Genomic DNA, 20,914 nt, shown 5'->3' with positions numbered 1-20,914 from the left:
TCTTAACGGTGTAATATTCCAACAATCGCATCAGAATACACATCGGGTGTACTACCGTGCAACGACGTCATTGGTGTCACAGTCGACACCTTACCAGAATTCGCGGCTATCCAGTTTGGTCAAACACCTGCGTTAGGTTGTTTCCTTTCATTGAAGATATACCGCTGTAAATACAAACGCTCGGGAAATCAACGCCAAAGGACCTACACTCAGAAAACCTACCGCGGTAAGAACAATTTCTAAAACAATTAACTCAAAAGACCTACTCGAGGCATACCCAATCTATGACTACTTATTGTACAGGTTCATCGAGTCATAAGATTTTTGAAGGTCTTTCTTTGCTTCAGGGGCGGCAGCACCACCGGGCAGAGGAGAGATGGGGAGTTCCCCCGCCATTTGCTTATGGGGAAATACATAATTATGCCCCCTTTGAAATTTTAGGAGGTCCCATTATGCCGCCAGAAGCTCCAAATTAGCGACACAGAACCACATATGGAAAGCCTTAAAATCAAAAGGATGACCCTTAAAGTTCGCAGGAGACAAAATCTGCCCCAAATAAGGTCCAAGATGGCCATCATCAGGCTCTGTTGGTCGACAAATTGCCCCAAGTGATGAAAAAGAGGACCCATCAACGGAATAGAAATACCGGAGGCCCAACAAGGCCGAGAAGCGGTGCTATCCTGTTATATATGTCTGACTGCCAGGTTCTTTTGAAAAGTGGATCTAGTTCGAGCAAATCCTTTTAGATAAAAAGTAAGACGGCAAAAGGCCTTCCGAGCGCAGGTCTTCCGGGCGTGGGTCATCCGGGAATAGATTTTCGAAGCGTAGGTCTACCGAGCGTGTGTCATCCGGGAGGAGATCTTCCGACCGCGGGTCATTCGGGAGTAGACCTCCCGAGCGCAGGTCATTCGGGAGTAGATCTTGCGAGCGTAAGTCACCCGGGAGCAGATGTTTCGAGCGTAGGTCTACCGAGCGTAAGTCATCCGGGAGTAAAGCTTCCGAGCGTAGGTCTACCGAGCGCAAGTCATCCGGGAGCAGATCTTCCGAGCGTAGGTCTTCCGAGTTTAGGTCATCCGGGAGTAGATCTTCCGAGCGCAAGTCAACCGGGAGTAAGGCTTCCGAGCGTAGGTATTCCGAGCGCTGGTCATCCGGGAGTAGATTTTCCGAGTGTAGGTCATCCGGGAGTAGATCTTCCGAGCGTAGACGTCTTCTGGCAGTGAGTGATTCGGTAGCAGGTCTCCCAGGATTAGGTCTTTCGAGCGTAGGTCTCCCTAGCATGCGTCTTTCGGCACTAGGTCATCCGGTAGTAGATCTCCCGGGATGAAGTCTTTCGAGCGTAACCATTCCATGTAGCAGGTCTTCCGGGGAGCAAGCCTTTCAGGCTGATCTTACAAAACCTATGCACAGATAATATTTCACACAACGCCACCCATGGTACCTAATTCTCATTGAACATAATGCAGATACATTTGTGTATCAGTATATTCAGTACTGCAAATGGCCCGGCTGCTTGGAAATAATTCGAAAAAATTAGAAGAATGTTTTTAAAATTAAGTGCCCAAAATCCGGGAGAAGACTGTCACAGTAATTTTCAGCTGATTGTATACCCACGCGCAGAGCAATGGCATTCCAAAAGCAAGGTGGAATGCGCAGGCCCCCAATACGGAGGCCCCACGCCTCCGGAGCTCATGGTATGAACGTATATAACGGACGAAAATATAATGTCTAGGGCGTCGCGGCTGTGGTCTCTCAAGCTGTGCCACATTTGGCGCGAGAAAGGCGCGCGCAAATAATCGGCCACCCGATCGGCGCGCCGCTGCACGCTGCTGGGTTTGGCGCGAAAAATGGGCCCACGCCGATCCAGAGCCGGCCCCGCCCATCGGCTGGCTGGGCACGTGGGTATGCAGCCGGTCCGGTGCCGCAACATTTGCGGCACGATACATCTTTCAGACCGTGAACTGCGGAATCGAAAGCATTGAACACCGGGTAGTCACAGGCACGCAATGACGTTGAGACAAAACTCCATAGAGACCGGCTTTGCCACACCATTTACCAAACCCCAGACGAAATCGTTTAGCTGCCGGAGGATTTAGAGACCGGAGCCGCCTTCCTGACAGGGTATTCATGACTTCTCCGGCCAGGTTCATGGCACTAAATCAGGGTGCCCATTCGGCTGGGATCTTCGGTACTTTATCTGGCCGATGGGAATTTCCGTCCGGAGTTACTACGGCGATCGCCACATTCTACTGCACCTACAACGGTAAGATCGACAGCAGAACACGTCAGGACAAAGGCAGATGGAGCTTCAGATGACATAGGTAGACAACATCTTCAGACGTCGCATCTTCAGACGTCGGTAGACAACATCTTCAGACGTCGCCACCTCACCATCGCCGCCCGCCCGGCTCGCGTCCGACACAGTCAACGCACCGCTACCCAAACAACGGTAAACGGAAGCCGACGTTACCAGTTTGTTTCTGTTCCCGCTGGTGTGCGTGGCTGGCGAGCGAGAAGGCGCGCTGGAAACGAGGGAGGAGCCGGATGGGAGCTGATGGCGGCTCCGTTTGGGGCTTAAAACCCCATCGGTCTGACATCAGCGGCGGGTTCGCAGTTAGCGCAATCACCCCATCGCCAAACGATAGCCCCGGCCATGCACACCCCGGCGCGCACATGCTACTTCCGAGAGCGAGGCCAACAGCCTCACCGTCGACTGGAGGCAGGCTCGCCGCTCCCGCAGCCGCCCTCGCCGCTGGACCATCCGCCGAGGACCACCTGCAGCGCCGGACCGGCCGGCGCTGGACGCGCGGCGGCCGGACAGACCACCGCAGTCCCGGCGGCGGCGGCGGCGGCGGCGGCGGCGTTCGATGCCGATCGGCGCTCACGTGAACGGCCGGCAGGGGATCGCAGGGCGGTGGGACTGGTACCGGTCGGCCGGCACGCAACTGTGGCGTGAGCATCCGTCGATCTGCGGCCGCATCGATCCCGCGCCGGCCGCCAGTCCGCCGCCCGTCTCCCCACGTGCTTCGGCGGCCCTGCTCCACCCAGATCCGGAAGTGCTCCCCGCGCCACGAGCGGTACGCGGGTTCCCTCGCCCGCTGGGAGACACGTGCTTCCCGCGAGTTGCTTTAAGACGGTTTGGTAACGAGTGCAAAGATATGCACCATTGTTAAGTGTGGTTTGTCCCGGGTAGGCTGTTAGGTATTATCCGCGGGACACAGCGTCTGCCCCTCCCGTCCCCTCCCCCTGCCCATGTAAGGGCTGTGTTCAATGGAAATCTAACACAAAATACTCACTGCAAATTGATCGTCACTTTCGTTGGACCCAACCCACATTCGCAAGGCGCCCTATGCAAGTGGAACCAGCCTGCGATGGACAGCACGGGAATTAGGTCATACCTAAGGCGGACAAGATATGGGCCGAACCCAATCTGCGGCAGGCAATGCGAGCGCTGATAAAGGGTGGTGCCCCAACATGCCGGGTAGACATATCCTTGAACCACTCCAGTGGGTCCACCAGCGTAATGAGGCATGCCTGGTAACGCGGCAGATGTCTTCCATGAACCCCAGCCACGGTCACGATCCCAGAGTTGTCGGCGTGTCTGGAGATGCCTGTGCCAAGCCATACGTGAAGGCCTTCGCTACATAGATTCTGATCCGTCCTAATGGCCTTCCACAGACCGTCCGCTTCCCTGTCAAGAAGCAAACAAGGCGACCGCATTGCTCAACCACGCATAAGAAGAGCGCGGCCCGAATGGCGTTTTTTTTTCCAGGTTTAGCTCGGCTCCAAACAGGCTCCACACATTCCTCACCAAGTACCCTTCTGCACGCTGTGCAGAAGATATGCTCCAGTACGTGCGTAATATCCAGATGCGTCTCGAGGAAGAACACGGCACGAACGAACTGAGAGGGAGGAGGGTGGAGAGCGGAAGAGGCGCACAGAGCTGGGAAGCGGCGGAAAAGGGAGTGCGCCCCGTGCCTGCGCTCGGACGGCGGACATTCTGCTGCTGTTTTGGTCAGACCTGAGGCCTCCGTCTCGCCGCAATCTGCCCCATCTCGCTGGGACCGGCGTGTCTGAGGCTATAGCGGGAGGTTGGACGGCGGCGCTGCCTTATTTTTCGCCGCGCCCGATGGCCATTTCCCCAGCACGCCATTTCACCGACTGCGCGCGCACCCACACGCGCATACACACCGGCACAGGGGGTCCTCTCTACAGGCGGCGGCCAAGATAACAGTGTGTGGCCACGTCGAAGCGGCCTCCGTTTGAATGCCTATCGGAGCGAGCCATCTGTCTGAATATAATGGAGCGTTATCGGACAAATTCTGCCGCCGGCCCGCGGCCAAACTGGCGCACTGACCGGGCCCGCGGCCAAACTGGCGCACTTGGCCGTCACGGGACCGGCTGGCTGCCGAACTGGCACCAAACTGGCGCGCTGGCTGGTGGAAGGGCTATGTAGATAGCATTGCACGCCGTAGACCCATCAGACCATGGATGGACCCCTGATCTGTGGCATGACGACTGAACGTCGGATCTCGGCTCAAGATGAACCGAGCGGATGGCTGCGGGCAGGACCAGACCAATCCAGGCCTTCCACGAGCTAACACGGCGGTGAACTTGACCCAATCACTCGGCTGGCGCCTGCCAATCTCAAGTCCCACATATCGGAGATTCCAAGCGAGTTTTGTTAGCGCCTTCGCACGTGTCGCAGTGACTTTGGACCCGTGGGGAAATTCCAGCTGGTCTATTCTGATCTCGAATCTGTCTCGGTGATGGCGCCATCTCATCGAGAAACTGATGACCCCATTGTTCGGCATCTGAAAGGGGTCGAGTCTTGGAGGTACGGAAGTCAAGTGTTGAACCTCGTATCCCAGTCATTTCCAGCGGCAGAGCGCGTTGGAAATATAAACGCAAAAATCCCCGCATGGTTAAGGGGGCCCGAGCCCCCACCAGTCGTCAGACAACGCGCCGGACAATGTCGCATGTCCACGGAGATCGCGCGGTATGGCCCGTGTCCGCGGACACTGCGGCCGGAACCAGAGCCCGTCCGGCGGGCGTCGCCGTCCGACAGACGCCGGAAACAGTGCCCCGGGCAGGCATACATCACGGCCGGCCCGCAGTGGCTCGTCTCCTTCCGGCCGGTTCGCACGGGACGGGGGGGTGGGGGGAGGGCGCGTGCCGCAGGGGCGGCACGGGCGGTCAGCCGTGGAGCGCAGGTGCGGGGGCGAGGGGATGGCGAGGGGAGGGGCAGACGGCGCGCCAGGTATGCCCCGCGCACCGGTGGCAGGCACCAGCGATCGATATCGATTCCGGAGTCCGAGGGGTCGAGCCACTCCGCACCAGCGTCGTCAGCCGAGGAGCGCGGCCCGCGGCCGCCAGGACACGCCGCTGCGGACACACAGTGGCATGGAATCGGCAGCGGGGGAGGCAGACACGTCTCCCGGCTCATGGAATCGGCAGTGGGGCGGCAGACACGTCCCCCAGCTGATGGAATCTGCAGCGGGGCGGCAGATACGTCTCCCGGCTCATGGAATCGGCAGCGGGACGGCAGATATGGAATGGCTCATGGAATCGGCAGCGGGGCAGACACGTCCCCCAGCTGATGGAATCTGCGTCAGGGCGGCAGACACGTCCCCCAGCTCATGGAATCTGCAGTGGGGCGGCAGGCACGTCCCCCGGCCCATGAAATCGGCAGTGGGGGTGGCAAACATGTCCCCCGGCTCATGGGATCGACAGCGAGGGCGGCAGATACATCTCACGGCTGATAGAATCGGCAATGGGGGCGGCAGACATGTCCCCCAGCTGATGGAATCCGCAGCAGGGCGGCAGACACGTCCCCCAGCTCATGGAATCGGCAGTGGGGCGGCAGACACGTCCCCCAGCTCATGGAATCGGCAGCGGGGCGGCAGACACGTCCCCCAGCTGATGGAATCTGCAGCAGGGCGGCAGACATGTCCCCCAGCTCATGGAATCGGCAGTGGGGCGGCAGACACGTCCCCCGGCTGATGGAATCCGCAGCAGGGCGGCAGACACGTCCCCCAGCTCATGGAATCGGCAGCAAGGCGGCAGACACGTCTCCGGGCTCTGCGGACATCATGAGCCGAGTGCGCTGCACAGAAACGACGTCTCAATAGCCTGAGATGTCTATCAGCCACATACTTGGCTGGCGTTGAAGCTCATGCACGACGCCTAGCGATACGGACACTGGGCGTCGGAGGTGTGGATAGCCCCCTTCCCGCCTCGCTGGGCACACCTCAGGTGCCGCTGCTGTGTCACAGACGCCACCGTCCAAACGTAGCGCCATAACCTGTCAGACACAGGGACATGATGGCACCCCGGGGGCTGCTGTCATGTTACCGCCGCCGTGCCCAGGTGCGACCCACGACTGCCCAGACACAGGGCCAAGACGGCACCGCTGGTGCGCCTTCGGAGACGCGACGTGTCGGGACAGTGACCGAGCAGTCCATTAGACACGTCAGATTTCGGACACTAGACGTGTATTAGGATGGTCCGCAACGCACACATAGCTCTACCCCTCTCCCCCTCCCAAATCACCAAAAGATGAAGCTCGACGTAAAAATAGAGGTGAATGCGAAGGGACCATGCATACAAATTGCATTCCTAAACGCAGTGGCAGACTACACGCACGCACATACATCCCAGAGCGTAATGAACCATGGTGCCGTCCGCGTGTGCCGCTGTAAATCTCATCAGAACGCGGGGACCGGGGGCTGCCTAAGCTCCGGCAGTAGCGCATGGTACAACACGGCCGCGCCGCAGTGGAAGCGTCACTTTCCCTCCTCGGTTCGCGACCTCGTGACATGGAGGTTACCGTGCTGTCTCGTGCTTCGCTCGCGAGTCTCAGACGGTATTCAGAAGTTACGGGTGATCTGTCCATCACAAACCACGCTCTGTCTGAAACCACGACATGTCTGGGCCGTCCTGATGCGACTTTGACCGACGTCAGTCACGAAGACGCCGCGCTCGGTCCCCTCCCCATCCCCCTCCCACTCGGACGGCGGAAGAGTGTCGGTCTGGAGGCCAAGCATGTGCTGGAGGGGCGTGAATCAGAATCGCCAGGCGGCCGAACAGCAATTAAGACCGCGGCACAAAGAAGGTAGTAAACGTGCCCCATTAACCGGAACCTCAGGCTGGATCAAACTAGTGCCGGGCGCGAGCGACGTGACGCCGGGCCGGGGCTGTCCGCCACTCTCCAAGGGCGCGCCGGTGGTCGGCATGTCCTGGAGCTTCTGAGTAGGGGGACTCAAACCGCTGGTCACATCAGCTGCTCGTTGGGATATGAGGGGCGTGTCCAGCACGCTTGGCTGGCTGAAGAGCTGCCGGCGATAACAAGAATCAAAGAGATTGCGGCCAAACTCAGGGAAGGCATTAGGATTAATAGAAAACTGTCTTGCTGCACGCGAGTCGACCTACATCTCTGATTTACTTACCGCACGATAGCAATGTGGAGCGGGGAGACGACGCAGCCTCTCAGCAGCACTGCTCATCCGAACTACCCCGGCGGGGGAGGGGGTGACCGTCGTCCACCTGCGGTATCTCGAATCAGCTGTACTCCTCATACGAGCTACCCCGGCGGGGAGGGGGTGACCGGTGTCAACCGGCGGTGTCTCTGACCAGCAGTGCTGCTCACCCGAGCTACCCCGGAGAGGGAGGGCGGTGACCGTCGTCCACCTGCGGTATCTCGAATCAGCTGTACTCCTCATCTGAGCTACCCCGGCGGGGGAGGGGGGTGACCGGTGTCAACCGGCGGTGTCTCTGACCAGCAGTGCTGCTCACCCGAGCTACCCCGGCGAGGGAGGACGGTGACCGGCGTCCACCTGCGGTATCTCGAATCAGCTGTACTCCTCATACGAGCTACCCCGGCGGGGAGGGGGTGGCCGGTGTCAACCGGCGGTGTCTCTGACCAGCAGTGCTGCTCACCCGAGCTCCCTGGCGAGGGAGGACGGTGACCGGCGTCCACCTGCGGAATCTCGAATCAGTTGTACTCCTCACCCGAGCTTCCCCGGCGGGGCAGGGGCGGTGACCGGCGTTCGCCTGCGATGTCTCCGATCAGTAGCACTGCTCACTCGAGCCAGCCACCTCGGCGGGGAAAGGGGCAAGGGCGGTGACCGGCGTTCGCCTGCGATGTCTCCGAGCCGGTCCGCCGGCCTGCTCAGGCTCGGCCTCCTCGCGGGCACCCTTGTGGCGTGTTGTCACGAATCTGATAGTGGGCCGATGATTTACAGTGCCGGTTATGGCACGCCTGGCGAGTCAGGCGCTTCAGGCGTCATCGGGTTCGAGTGGGCTCCTGATTCAGACCGTCGGCGCCGCTCTCAGGCACGGGTTTGGATGACTGAGCACCTCGTGACATTTCGGCTTCGTTAATGTGACGCCGACGCTCGGGCAGTCCGCGCCAGCCCGGCCATTGACCCGCCCGTGTCGGGTAAATATGTCAGCCGGAGCATTGGAACGCATGTGCCAGGAATGTCGACCGTGTGCCCGGCTCGGTGTGGTTGGCCCGCAGCTGATCGCAGCTGCCCGTCGCGGTGATGCCGCTATCAACGCACGGGGCCCGTGCAGGGACGGGACGTTTCAAGTTATCCTAGTGACTCACAGTTATGGGGGATATGATGAGATAGCGTTGTACGCTTTCGAAATCATTTTCAATGACATCCACACTCAGAACGTGATGGTGTTAGATCGCGACCGATCTGCTCGTCAGTGTCGTTCGTCGTCCAATCTCTTCGTCGCTCTCTTCGTCTAACATGCTCTGAACAGCAGTCGAAGGCCCTTGCCCCCGATTATACCCGACGACTGACAGATCGTTTATTTGTCGTTACAAACCAACCATGTGAACAATGGACCGTGGTCTATCGCGTGGGGTATCTAATACTCCCGACAAATGGGGTGTTCAACATTTGTATGCAGTTTTAAACTGAAATAGACATCTCGAAGGTCATTCAGTATAGTTCACAGCCCTGCCCTTTTAAGACATAAGCCCCTCCAATTTCTAAGCTACACATCCGCGCAAGCGTGCAGGCGTTTTGGGGAGACTTCTTCAAGGTCACCCAGGCATCCTTGGCGACACAACAACGTCTCTCAAATGCTGCCATCCCATAAGCCATGCGGCGATTAAGGGCAAGAAAAATAAAATTGTCGATTCGTTCATAAGTGGGGTTAGTAAGGACGTTTTCAACCTGTAACCGCCATCAATTGGCGTTCAATCAATGTTGTGCAAGGCACGATGGCGTAATAAAACAATGATGTATTGAGAAGAGCATTTACTACACAGAGAAATTGCGCTATCTAGAGCAGTCCTTGCCCTTTTAAACACACCAATAGGTATAAGAGCATATCTGATGCTTGCCTCAATATCTTAAAATGAGGAACATTTCACTTAAAGGGAATGCTATGAGAACAGAACATTCAGTTTAAATAAAATGTTAGACATTTGAAGATATTGAAGCCAACATCGGACATAATGAAACAAGCGCGCGTATCGCTGCTGGTATACTTGAAAGTGGAAAAAACCACTCTAGACAACAAAATGTCTTTATGCAGTAAACACGCTCAATACGTCATTGTTTGCCTGCGTCCCGGAACCCTTGTGTGACAGCAATCACTTGCAGTTTTTAAATTTTCATAGAGGTTGCATGCGGCGGTGTTGGCTGGGTGCGGAACCAGATATCATGAACGCTCTTGTTTTGGTCTTTCTCGTAGTGTTCTTGCGTATTTATCCGAGGGTTTAAGATGCAGACTTGCATCCACGTGCCCGGTTATGACGCTTTTCTTAAGCTGTTTGATTACTGGTCTGATTTCCAGACTATTGCACAGCTTGCACAACAGCGGATGTGAGCCAATTGACGGCCGACACACACACACACACACACACACACACACACACACATATATATATATATATATATATATATATATATATATATATATATATATATATATATATTGAAATCGTGCTCACGAACTCCAGATACGAACGGCTGGGCAATCATGCTCTCATCCATCTTTTAACGACGCATGGCCAGTGGAATGGCATGGTTTGAATGACGTTACTCTAGTGTCATGGATATCTGGGTAAACTTGAAAAAGTATGCATGGAATAGTCTACGCGTCTTCGCGGGCGTGTGGCTCAGAAACTAGGGGGTTTTAAGCCTTAAGAAGGCAGGGGTTGTAAGTGCAATGAATTATCCTCAAGATGGCTATTTCAGTCCAAAGTCCTGTACAAATGTGGAACACTTCCTTTCAAATGTCAAGAGCATCAAACGTGTTGTAGCCAGTCAACGGTGCTAGCCAGTCCCATGACCCCACATTACTCCAACTCAACTAGTCGGGCGCGGCTGTCAGGCACGACAGGTGACCTACGCATGACAAATATCACTCATGTCATGCCCGCCCGTCCCACATTGTACGACACCCATGCAAAGGTAGCAGTGCCAGTGTACGTTAGACACAGCAATAACTGCACTTTACGTGGATAGCATCGCAGTCAGCTGCCTTCCCTCCGTCGCCGGTGCATACAGTGTGCACGACGTCGCTGTCCATACCCGTCCCCCATGTCTCCGCCCCGAACAATACCGTGCCCGTTCACGGCGCCACCCTGCCGACACATTCCCGGCCACAATCGACTCCCCATTCAAGACCGGACACGTCAACTTCATTGTGCCGCCGGCGGCCCCGGCTGGACCTGCCTGGCGACACCACGGCGACCGCGCCCTGCCGACAACAGCGCCGCTAGACCAAACATCCGGCGGCGGCGGCACCCACCTCCTCTCGTGCTCCCGGCGGCGCCGTCCCTCCATCCCCGGCGCACGTGCGTGCGGCGGCCGTTTCTCACTGGCGCGCGCCAGCCGCCGGCCGTGGACCCTGCGGACGAACAGTGGCGCCGCCGGCGCGCGGCGGCCGACGCCCGAACTACGGTACCGCAGCTGCGCAAGTCTGGGGCGGCACGCGGCAGCAGAGCCAGCCAGCTGCCGCCGCCGCCGCGTACTACGCGCGTGCGGCACGTGGCACGGGGGAGCGGCGTGTGCCGCACGGGCGGGGACACTTGCTGTTTACCGTGCTCGGAATGCGAGGGCTGGCTGTCACTCAGGTGGCCTGTGGTACAACTGGATACGCTTTACTATTGCTCCTGCCGCGTGTCTGCCCTCCGCGTGCCCTTGTTCCACGCGCCTAATACGAGCTAGTTTGGAGTTCGTGTTTCAGCTTCATCCTTCAGCGAAAGGGAAAAACGCGCTGCCGTTCCACGGAGGCGTGAGCACGTGGATTGGAAACGTATATTAAGGAAATATAGTTGATAATCCATGAAATTCTTGCCATTCGAGATCGGCTGATTCCTGCGGTGCGAAATTCTCAGCATTTGTGTTTAGTGGATAGTGTGGCATGGGAGGCGCGATAATGGCCACGCCCACCCCTGCTAAGACAGTCATATGTTATCATTTTCCCTTGAAAGCCGCGACCGTTGTGCTAGTTTCACTGCACCGACCGTTCTCAGCATTTCCACTCTCGGATATATAACTACCATTCCCCTTGCTCCTTCTTATTTTTGCGCTCACCTTTCGCCTCAGCCTGTCTTCCAGCATATTGCCAGTCATCTATATACACACCAGATTCCTCTAGGGATATATGTCAGACTCTCCCCAACAGCACACCAGATGGCAGATACGTCTCAAGAGTCCACCGATGCTTATCAGCAGCACCGCACCAATGCCGCAGCCTGCCAGCCCCGCTCGTCCAAGGTGTTCTGAGAACGTCTGTGCTACGCACCCAGCGTGTGGTGCTTGCTTAATTACTTACAGAACCTAGCACTTAATGCTTTACTATGCGATATTAAGTGAAGGTCGAATGAGCCCGCGCACTTAACCTACGCACAGAGTAAATGATTCAATGGAAAAAGTCGCAAATGTATCGAGCGGCTTCACATGACTTTAACGTATTAATGAAATGAAGCAAATAGCTTAAACAAACTATAAATTAATCGGTATGAAGACGCATCACCACATCGACTTCGGTTGATGTACTCTGTATGTCACATCGGGATCAAATGCGTACGAGCAGAGACCGCGCTCCACACAGGGCTGTATGTGCATGGACGGCTGATAGACGGGAAGCAAATGTAATCGAAGTGTACACGTTCTTACCCGTAGAGACGGCGTTCCACACAGGGATGTGTGTACATGCATAGGCTGATAGGCACGACGCAAATGCAATCGAAGTGTGCGCGTTCTTACCCGTATGAGATGCGCGACGGTCCAGGCACGCGGCTCTAAGTCGCCCCGCGTTATGTTTGCGGTGTGCGGGCGTCCTCCCGGCATCTTACCGCAATTACGACAGCTCCGAGCAATAATAAATTATGCCTCATGGCACCGCGGTCCTCGTCCGCATATGTACCGCGGCGGTTTCTCAGGCTGCTCGCATAGCTGTCCTCATGAACACGAGGAGGACGGCGGCTCCTCAGCCCTTCCGTCGGCGACGCCCCCCCCCCCCCCCGCCCAGGACAATGTGGGCAATCACCGGCTGCTGGATTCCACCGGCCACAAAAACAACACCGCTCAAATCGAATACTGGTGCGAACCGCCGGCCATTACCGAGCCCGGCCGGCCTGTGGGAGCCGCCCGGGGCGCCGCGCCACCAATAAAAACAAACGGCCGCCGTCAGGTGGGGGCGCTAATCACCTGCCCCCTCCCCCCTCCCCCAGCAGGAGCGGTGCGACGGAACGCGGGCGGACGCGCCGCGCGGTGTCCCGGGTGGGCGAGGGGGTCAGGGTCGATAGCGACGCGGGGGTTGGAACTACCCCGTGGCCCGGATGGAACTGGTCAATAAACTAACATGGAGAACGGTTGACTTGGACGTACCACTCCGATCACAACACTGGGCTATGCGGAAGAGAAAGGTTGGGTGCGGGAAAGGAGAGGGCGTGTTGGAATATTTGGTTCGTGCATGGCCTTTCACATCTTTGTTCCAGAATGTTAAGAAAGCATGCTCATCATTCTTTTAAAAGAATGTAGGAAATGTAGCTGACGTTTTTGCCTGGCCATGAGGTAATTTTCCTAAGAATGGGTGACGAGCTTCATTGCAAGAAAACCAATTAAGCATGCTTTCAGTTTCAATGCATAACACAAAGTGCCAACGACACAGCAGGAAAATTTCCTCTAGGAAACAACACTAGAAACTCGGACTATTTCCTTCATAAGAAGCAAGACCATAACAAAAGCCGTTCCTGGACTTGGAGGGACGAGAATGCCAGCTTCCGACGGCACGTAAGAGAACGTCGGCACGCGTAGCTGTGGGGGGGGAGAAGGGGGGGGCGGGCGGGCGGGGCGGTCGCTCTGGATCCGCCGGCCGCTCCCGCACAGCACGCAGACGGTGACAGAGAAACCAAGACTCACCCCTTCCAGCTGAAGACGGATTTGACGTTGCTACTGTGGCAGGAGCCACGTGGGCGCCGGACCACATGGGGAGCCACTAGAGGAGATTCCGGCCGTGTGGAGCCGCTGCAGGAGATCCCGGCTGTGCGGAGCTGCCGCAGGAGATCCCGGCTGTGCGGAGTCGCCGCGGGAGATTCCGACTGTGCGGAGCCACCACGGAAGATCCCGGCTCCCTTGGCCGCCCCCTAGCGTTGCCGCGGCGGCGGCTCATATCTGGCAGCACCGAGAGACACGCGAGGCCGGCGCCCATGGAACGTGCGACCCACATATGGGGCTCATGTGCGGTGCGCTCGGCTTCCTGCATCATCATACCTGGTGCACGGGCAGCTTGCATCACGCTCGGGCATGAGCCCAGCCTGGCCTGCGGGCAGGTGCCAGGCCCATCATACCTGGCGCACGGGCAGCTTGCATCACGCTCGGGTGTGAGCCCAGCCTGGCCTGCGGGCAGGTGCCAGGCCCATCGGCCGGAGTATCAGATACTAGAGTCCCGGCCTCGGCAATCACAAAACTGCTCAAGTTTGACCTGAGGTCAGAAGTGAGCTTTAGCTCGCCCAACGCCCAGGTGCGAGTTCCAGCCCGCCCCAAGCCCAGGTGCGAGTTCTAGTCCGCCCCACGCCCAGGTACGAGCTCTAGCCCGTCCCACGCCCAGGTGCGAGTTCCAGCCCGCTCCACGCCCAGGTACGAGTTCTAGCTCGCCCCACGCCCAGGTGCGAGTTCCAGCTCGCCCCACGCCCAGGTGTGAGTTCCAGCCCAGCATTTGACACTCAGGTGTGATTCCCAGGTCAACTCGCTCTAACTAAGGCATCAGTCCCAGCCTAACCTTCAGTCATGGATATGTTCCAGGTCGGATTACACTCAAGTGTGTACACTGAGCTTTGCCTAGCTTTGAAGGGGGTGAAATGGTCTTCGACGGTGAGACGCCAGAAAATAGTCAGTTGCCATCATGGCATGCCTTTCGAAGGACCAAAGTCCTTGATGTTTGCCCCTGCCTCCTCGACATCTAACCAACATTGTCAAACATTCGTACCAAAAACACTAATCTTAGGAAAACACCTCTTTGTTTTGGTTAGAATGTTTAGAACGTTGGTAGAACGATCGAACGTAGAACGTGTCATTGCGTACCAACCATTTGTTTAGAGTCCAGCTACGCTCATGTTTGATCTCCAGAAGATGTCAATCCCAGCTCTGCTGTCGCTCAGACGTGAGTTCCGGCCGTGCCTGAACGTGCGTGGGGCCTCCGGCTAGCCTGTACTCATATATGACCCCCCCCCCCCCCCCGGGCTAAAACTCAATCTACAATCACACAACTTACAATCTACAATCAGAGGTGAGTTTCAGCTTGGCCTGAACTGAGGCTGGACTCAAAACCCGGCCTGTACTCATCTGTGAGTCCTGTACCGAGTTCCTCGCGGGGTAATCCCGGTTTCTCTGATAACCAAGAAAGCTTAAAGTAAACCCACTCCGTGTAGCACATTAGCCCTTGTTCCGCTATCATTATTGCACGGGGACCAAAGTTGGTATCACATTTGGAATGCAAGAAAAATATTATAAATTCAGGCAAAACCATTGTTTGTGTCGAGCCCAAATAAAAAAGTTAGTAAACATTTTTTTTTGAAAAATTTGTTTCGTCATAATGACACCTTCTTTATGTTCAGGATTTAGTCCCATGATTCCGTACCATAAAGCACCGCAAACGTGAACGGAAGAATAGCTGCGCCCTTATGCAACATGAACACCTCCAGAATTAGCGTTTACGGTTATTTCGATACCGCTGACAGCAAAGCGTGAGACTTGCTTATGCTTATCCCTGTTGTTCGTGCACCGGAGATTTGACGCTAAATTAGGTCCCCGTCGAAAACCGCGAACGTTCTTCCTTTTTTGTCCAAAAAAGGGCTGTTATGAACCGACTGCCCCGCCACGGCAGAACGATTGCGCAGAGCCGGTTCTAGCATACGCTGTGTCACGTAGGGTCAGCGGTCCAATGGCTGTCATGTCGCTTCCGTGTATGCGACCTACCGTCGACATTCATATATTATGACACGTATTCTGTTGTCCGCGACAGCAGCACGACGCTGGCTTTAAACAGCCGTTGCAGGCGCGATGCTCTGCCTGCTCCGTCTGTAGCAGCGTCCCGCGAGGAGCTGCTTGAGGCTTGTGAGTTACAGTTCATTTTATGAGAGGCAGTTTGAGGCTTATGAATTACAGCTCATTTCGTGAGAAGCTGTTTGAGGATCGCGAATTGCAGTTCATTTTCACCATAGCTTTTCAGTGCTGAAGAACGCAGCGGAAGCAAAAGCCCCACATCGTCTACACTTGCGGCAGGCATAGATAAAATTTATGCACTTTCCTTACGAGCCCTGGCTTGGCTAGCAATGTGAGCTGGTGGTGCTATTGTAACATCCGGCTTATTAATAGCGTACATCATCACCATTAATCCCAATTTAACCTAGCAGACGAGATCCTATTTCGAAACGGCGCTACGCAGTTAATGAGCCTCCCATCAGCATAAAGCAGGCAGACCGCACACGCTGCGAATGTCAGGGCTGGCATTCAGTTACACACATGCGAGGTTAGTGCTCATTTTGAACATTTCAGTCATATTATTAAGCCCTGCAGCCTCCATCTGATTAAAGAGAAGTTAGCATTTGTAAACGGCACGCCAACTTTAATTTTTTCCCCAATATTCTGGTGCTTCCGAGAGCCTGCAGAACCACCTGAGCTCACCTGTGACGTGTATGAGCGCCGGAGAAGAACGCCGACCAACAATCGCGCCAGCGGGAGCCGCTCCCAGGCACTTGTTCTGAGCCTGGCCGCCGGAGCCCGTGAAGTGAGCCTGGCTACCGGACCCTTGGACTGGGTCTGGTCATCAGAGTCCGTGCACTGGGTCTGGTCATCAGAGTCCGTGTACTGGGTCTGGTCATCAGAGTCCGTGCACTGGGTCTGGTCATCAGAGTCCGTGTACTGGGTCTGGTCATCAGAGTCCGTGCACTGGGTCTGGTCATCAGAGTCCGTGTACTGGGTCTGGTCATCAGAGTCCGTGAACTGGGTCTGGTCATCAGAGTCCGTGCACTGGGTCTGGTCATCAGAGTCCGTGTACTGGGTCTGGTCATCAGAGTCCGTGTACTGGGTCTGGTCACCGGAACCTTTAGACTCTTGACTTTAGATTTAAGGCTTTGGACTGGAGTTCTTGCACTGGGCTAGACACCGGAGCCCTTGCATCGGGTTAGGTCACCGTAGCCCTTGCATTGGGTTAAGTCACAGGAGACATTGCACTGGGCTGGGTCACCGAGCTCTTGCACTGGGCCTGGTTAATGAAGCTATTACACTGGGTTTGGCTACTGGAGCCCATGCACTCACCCCGGCTTCCGGGAGCCCGTGAATGGGCCTGGTCCGCGGAGTTGGAGCTGGGCCTGGCTACATGATGTCTCGTGCGGGAGTCCTTGCACTGGGCCTGCCTCCAGGGACCCTTCTTCTGAACCCGACTGCCAACACCACCCCTATCCCCATGCTTGATTCAAATGTATAAGAGCTTGCATCCACCTCGGTCGCTAGCAGTCATTACTCAAACCAGCAAAATGAACATCCGATGCCGCATCCTCCTGACCCAGAAAGAGCATGACTCAGGCAAATTCTGGGACCGTCCTGCAGGGGCGACCCGACCTGGGTCCGCGCACCTGATCCCAGCGCTCGTGCCGCCACGCGGGCACGTGCCTCCGCGGCTTCCGTGCAGCCTTGCATGAGCCCGCGCTGCGCCCATTGTGTCAGCGGCCGGGTGATATTTCATGCTAATAGTCGAGTTTCATTCGTGCGGTCTGCCGGTTGTCATGCCCGCTCCCATTGGTGGTCTCTGGCCAGGTGATGGATGGAGGCCTTCAGGCGGAGCATTGACGCACGATGCTGTTGTGTTTGTGGTTAAGCGTTTTCCGCTTGGCCGTGCCAGTCATACCAGCGCAGCACTGGCGCGATAAATTCGCGGTGATTCTAGCTTATTCTCGTTTCTTTATGTGTGAAAAAATCACTGAGCTGGGACATCGTCAATTAAAAAAAAAACACGGCATTTCATCCAGCTTGCTTGTAACGAACGAGACTTTTGGATAATCTCTATCCCTTCTTCACTCTTGGCTAGGCAATCATATTTATAAAAAACGAATTCAGGCGCGCATTAAGGAAAACCTCAAGACGTTACATACAATTTAACATGCCCATCCATCTGAGGCAACGAAAACAAAAAAGACCAGCTTAAATTTCAGCCGCAGATAAATAATGTACATCACTTACAAAGAACACATGCAATGCACCCACAATTTCGATAAGATTTCAATACATTTCTTCCAGACGTTGCCATACATTCTTAATACGCGTCCGAGTCTCTTTTCATGAGTGTCATCGTCTGGCCAAAGCTGAAGAAGAGATGGATATTATCCCAATAGCTTCCAGTGGATACAAACAAGTTGGTTGGAATGCTACCTTTTTACATCTCATTTGCTTACTTTTTCACTTTCAAGACGCCGCTGGCTTCCCTTCCCGACTTCCCCGTGAGGGCATTGAAGCGAATGTCACCGCAGACAGCGACAGTTAATAACGGTGCCAAAAAATGTCGTGGTGAGTTATTATCTTATCAACGACTACGCGATCTCACGTGGTGTGTTTCCTTGGCTCCTCTCTGTTTCATGCCTAACACAAGCCACAGGATTCCTCCACTCGTGACCCACACGCGCGCGCCTGTAAAAATCAAGCCACAGATAGAAGCGGCGAGAGGGGGGGGGGGGGGGGAGGCGATCATGTTCGCCTGTTCCGCTATTTTGTGCAACTTTCATCGTGTGGACACGGACGTGTTACCGGCCACACAGTCGCGGACCTACTGCTACGTAAAATGCCGGATCGGACTGTTCCACCGTGTCCACTGTTAAGTGACATTATTCTGCCAATGCTCAAAAAATACATGGTCCGTTGTCGTGAACCAGTGCAACATCTCCATTTCGCACTATGTTTGCCGCGTCCCGTGCCCTCTGGGGAGATTCTCGCAGAGCCTTCAGACATGCAAACCACCAGCATCTCCAGAAGTAGGGCAGAATCTCCAGGCATCGGCGACAACTCCACCGGAGGTCGTTAGTGCTTGATGTGTCATCATCCGACACGGGTCGCTCGCTGTCCGCTGCAAACGGCTCTGACAGGTGGGTGGTGCGGCGGCTGATCATCAGGCCTGACCGCGTCAGGGGCGTCAGGGCATAGATATCATCTGACGAGAAGGTCAGAGGTCCATCGTTCAAAACGCTCATGATCTCTGCGAGGAGCGTATATGATTCATCGGAGATCAGGCGAGATCTTCCGAGGGTTTTCTTGGTGGGTTTATTGACCAAGCTGGCTAGTCTATCCCAGAAGCATCCGAACCACGGCGCTCGGCGTAGAAGAAACCGCCGCGTAATACATTCGGTATGCACGCTGTGTCACACTGGTGACGTTCTTCAGAATGTGGCACGCCCCCTTGAAGCATTTTGCATTGCCCGAGAGGTTCAGTGTCATACCATCTCGATGTAAATCACTTGAAGGCTCTTGAGGGGAATGACCCACATCTGAAGATATTGAAGCAAACATCAGCTATGATGAAAAAGGCTCACTTATAAGTATTTGCATACTTTAAGTGGAAAAGTCTGCTCTAGACACCACATTTTCCCTATCTAGTGAGAATGTGGTATCTAGAGCAGTCTATGCTCCTTGATGTGTCATTGTTTGACTACACCATTGTACCCTGCATAACAATGATTAAGAATCAATGGACGGCCGTTGTGTCTGGATATCGTGCTCACGAATGCTAGATATGAACAACCCGAAAGTTATTTTTTCGTCGGCCTTGATCGCCGCATAGATAATGGGTACGGCAGGATTTGAGCATTATTTTGAGCATTATTTAAGTCATAGATGGCTGGGTGACCTTGAAAAAGACTCCCCGAAAAGTTTGCACATCTTCACGGACGTGTAGCTCATGAGCTAGAGGGGTTTAGGTCTTAGGAAGGGCAGGGTTGTGAACTGCACCAGATTATCTTCAAAATGGCTACTTCAGCTTGAACCCCTTTACAAATGTGGAACACTCCCGTTAAGAAAGCGTCCGAGGTCTGTTCTTCGATAAGCCCTAGGTGTACCGCTCGGGTGGTGGCGCTATGTAGACCTATGTAGGGGTTTCGTTCTATCCTGTTCTTGCTGGTGTGATACAGACCAACTCCATCGACTATGGTCACTTCAAACAATGTCGAATTTACTGCTCAACATTTTGGTAGCTGAGGAGCTGGGGGCAGCGGGCATTTTCTTCCGGGGACTCACTGATAAAGGCCACATCTTCCTGCCCTATCATGAATGCGCTGTCGCTCCTTAGGCACTCCCTATCACTGTTGGAGTCTGACCATAGTGTCTGCTACTTCACTATGTGGTCTTCGGGCTGCGTTTCATCAACGTAAAGTTCGTGAGACGACGTTTTGGTGGTAGAAGGATTAGCCAACTGGCTTCATCTGGACCTTGTGCATTTTGTGGTATGTTCTTGCACCTCAATATTAGGACGCGCATGATCGGCGGAATGAAGCAGCCTTACATGTTCTCTGTCCTTCATCTGGGCGAAGAATATATCGCATTTCGTCACGGAACACATTAGCCTGCACTCGGATCCAGAGTCGCTCGGCTTCATTTCTTCATCCCACGTTCAGATTTCCATTTAAGTGACCTCCCCTTTATTTATTCAAGTATGCGACAAATCATGCTGCAAACGATGTCGTTCATACCATGTTGGGGCGTGAACCGAATTGCGGGAGATCTATGAGATTTTCCTTACGGGCAGGAATCCCAGTAGCGCACTGTTAGATTTGAACATGATTTGCAGGCACACCTGAACGTAATGTTACGCTGCTCAGAACCTCCCTCTTTCCTTGTTACGCTTCAGCTATGCTCTACCAAAACCCCATGCCCTTCCATGCATAACGTAATTCACGGATGGTCGCTAACCCTCCGGCGTAAATAACCTCTGCGGTTGATGCAGACTTAAAACATAATTATTAGTACTTCTGTCTACTAACATGCCTATGCATTTGCACGTTCAAGCAGGGTTGCATCCAGGATTTCGTCGAGGGGTGGCGGGCACGCATAATTGTAGGTTTCCCCTAGAGTTTGGAGCCCCTTCCTCCAAAAATCCTCGGATTTCCGCCATCAGAGTTTAAAGTTCTCATATGTGCTAGTTTGCTAACAGGAATCCATCGCACTTTGCTTAGCCAGAGAGAACTAGATGTGTTACGTTTGCCAATGCATGAAGCTTGTTCATTTTCTCCAGATCACGGTGTATCTTGTCATTTTGGGACTAAGTATTTTGGAAAAACGCATGGCAAAATACATTAAAGTTGACTGCTAGATACCATCAAAATCGCGCACAAGCTTAATTCCTAGCGTATCACGGCTTGCCGGCTAACCGGTATGATGAGCTGCTGTCTGATAACTAA

At 54.9% G+C, this 20,914-nt stretch overlaps 1 protein-coding gene across 1 annotated transcript in view; it reads right to left on the bottom strand.

The window, feature by feature from the left end:
• Positions 1 to 10,812, bottom strand: part of LOC119099719 (uncharacterized) — a 44,772-nt gene extending 33,960 nt beyond the window's left edge. Inside the window, exon 1 of the mRNA XM_037222782.1 lies at positions 10,777 to 10,812. Within this exon, the coding sequence (XP_037078677.1) occupies positions 10,777 to 10,811 (35 nt within the window). The 5' untranslated portion in view covers position 10,812. The remainder of the gene's footprint in view (positions 1 to 10,776) is intronic.
• Positions 10,813 to 20,914: the final 10,102 nt, after the last annotated feature.

The sequence above is a fragment of the Pollicipes pollicipes genome, unplaced genomic scaffold, assembly GCF_011947565.3.
Source record: "Pollicipes pollicipes isolate AB1234 unplaced genomic scaffold, Ppol_2.1 Scaffold_4881;HRSCAF=5763_pilon_pilon_pilon, whole genome shotgun sequence".
In the NCBI taxonomy this organism is placed as follows: Eukaryota; Metazoa; Arthropoda; class Thecostraca; order Pollicipedomorpha; family Pollicipedidae; genus Pollicipes; species Pollicipes pollicipes.
The sequence above is the reverse complement of the archived record's forward strand: the minus strand, read 5'-3'. Positions and strand labels throughout refer to the sequence as shown.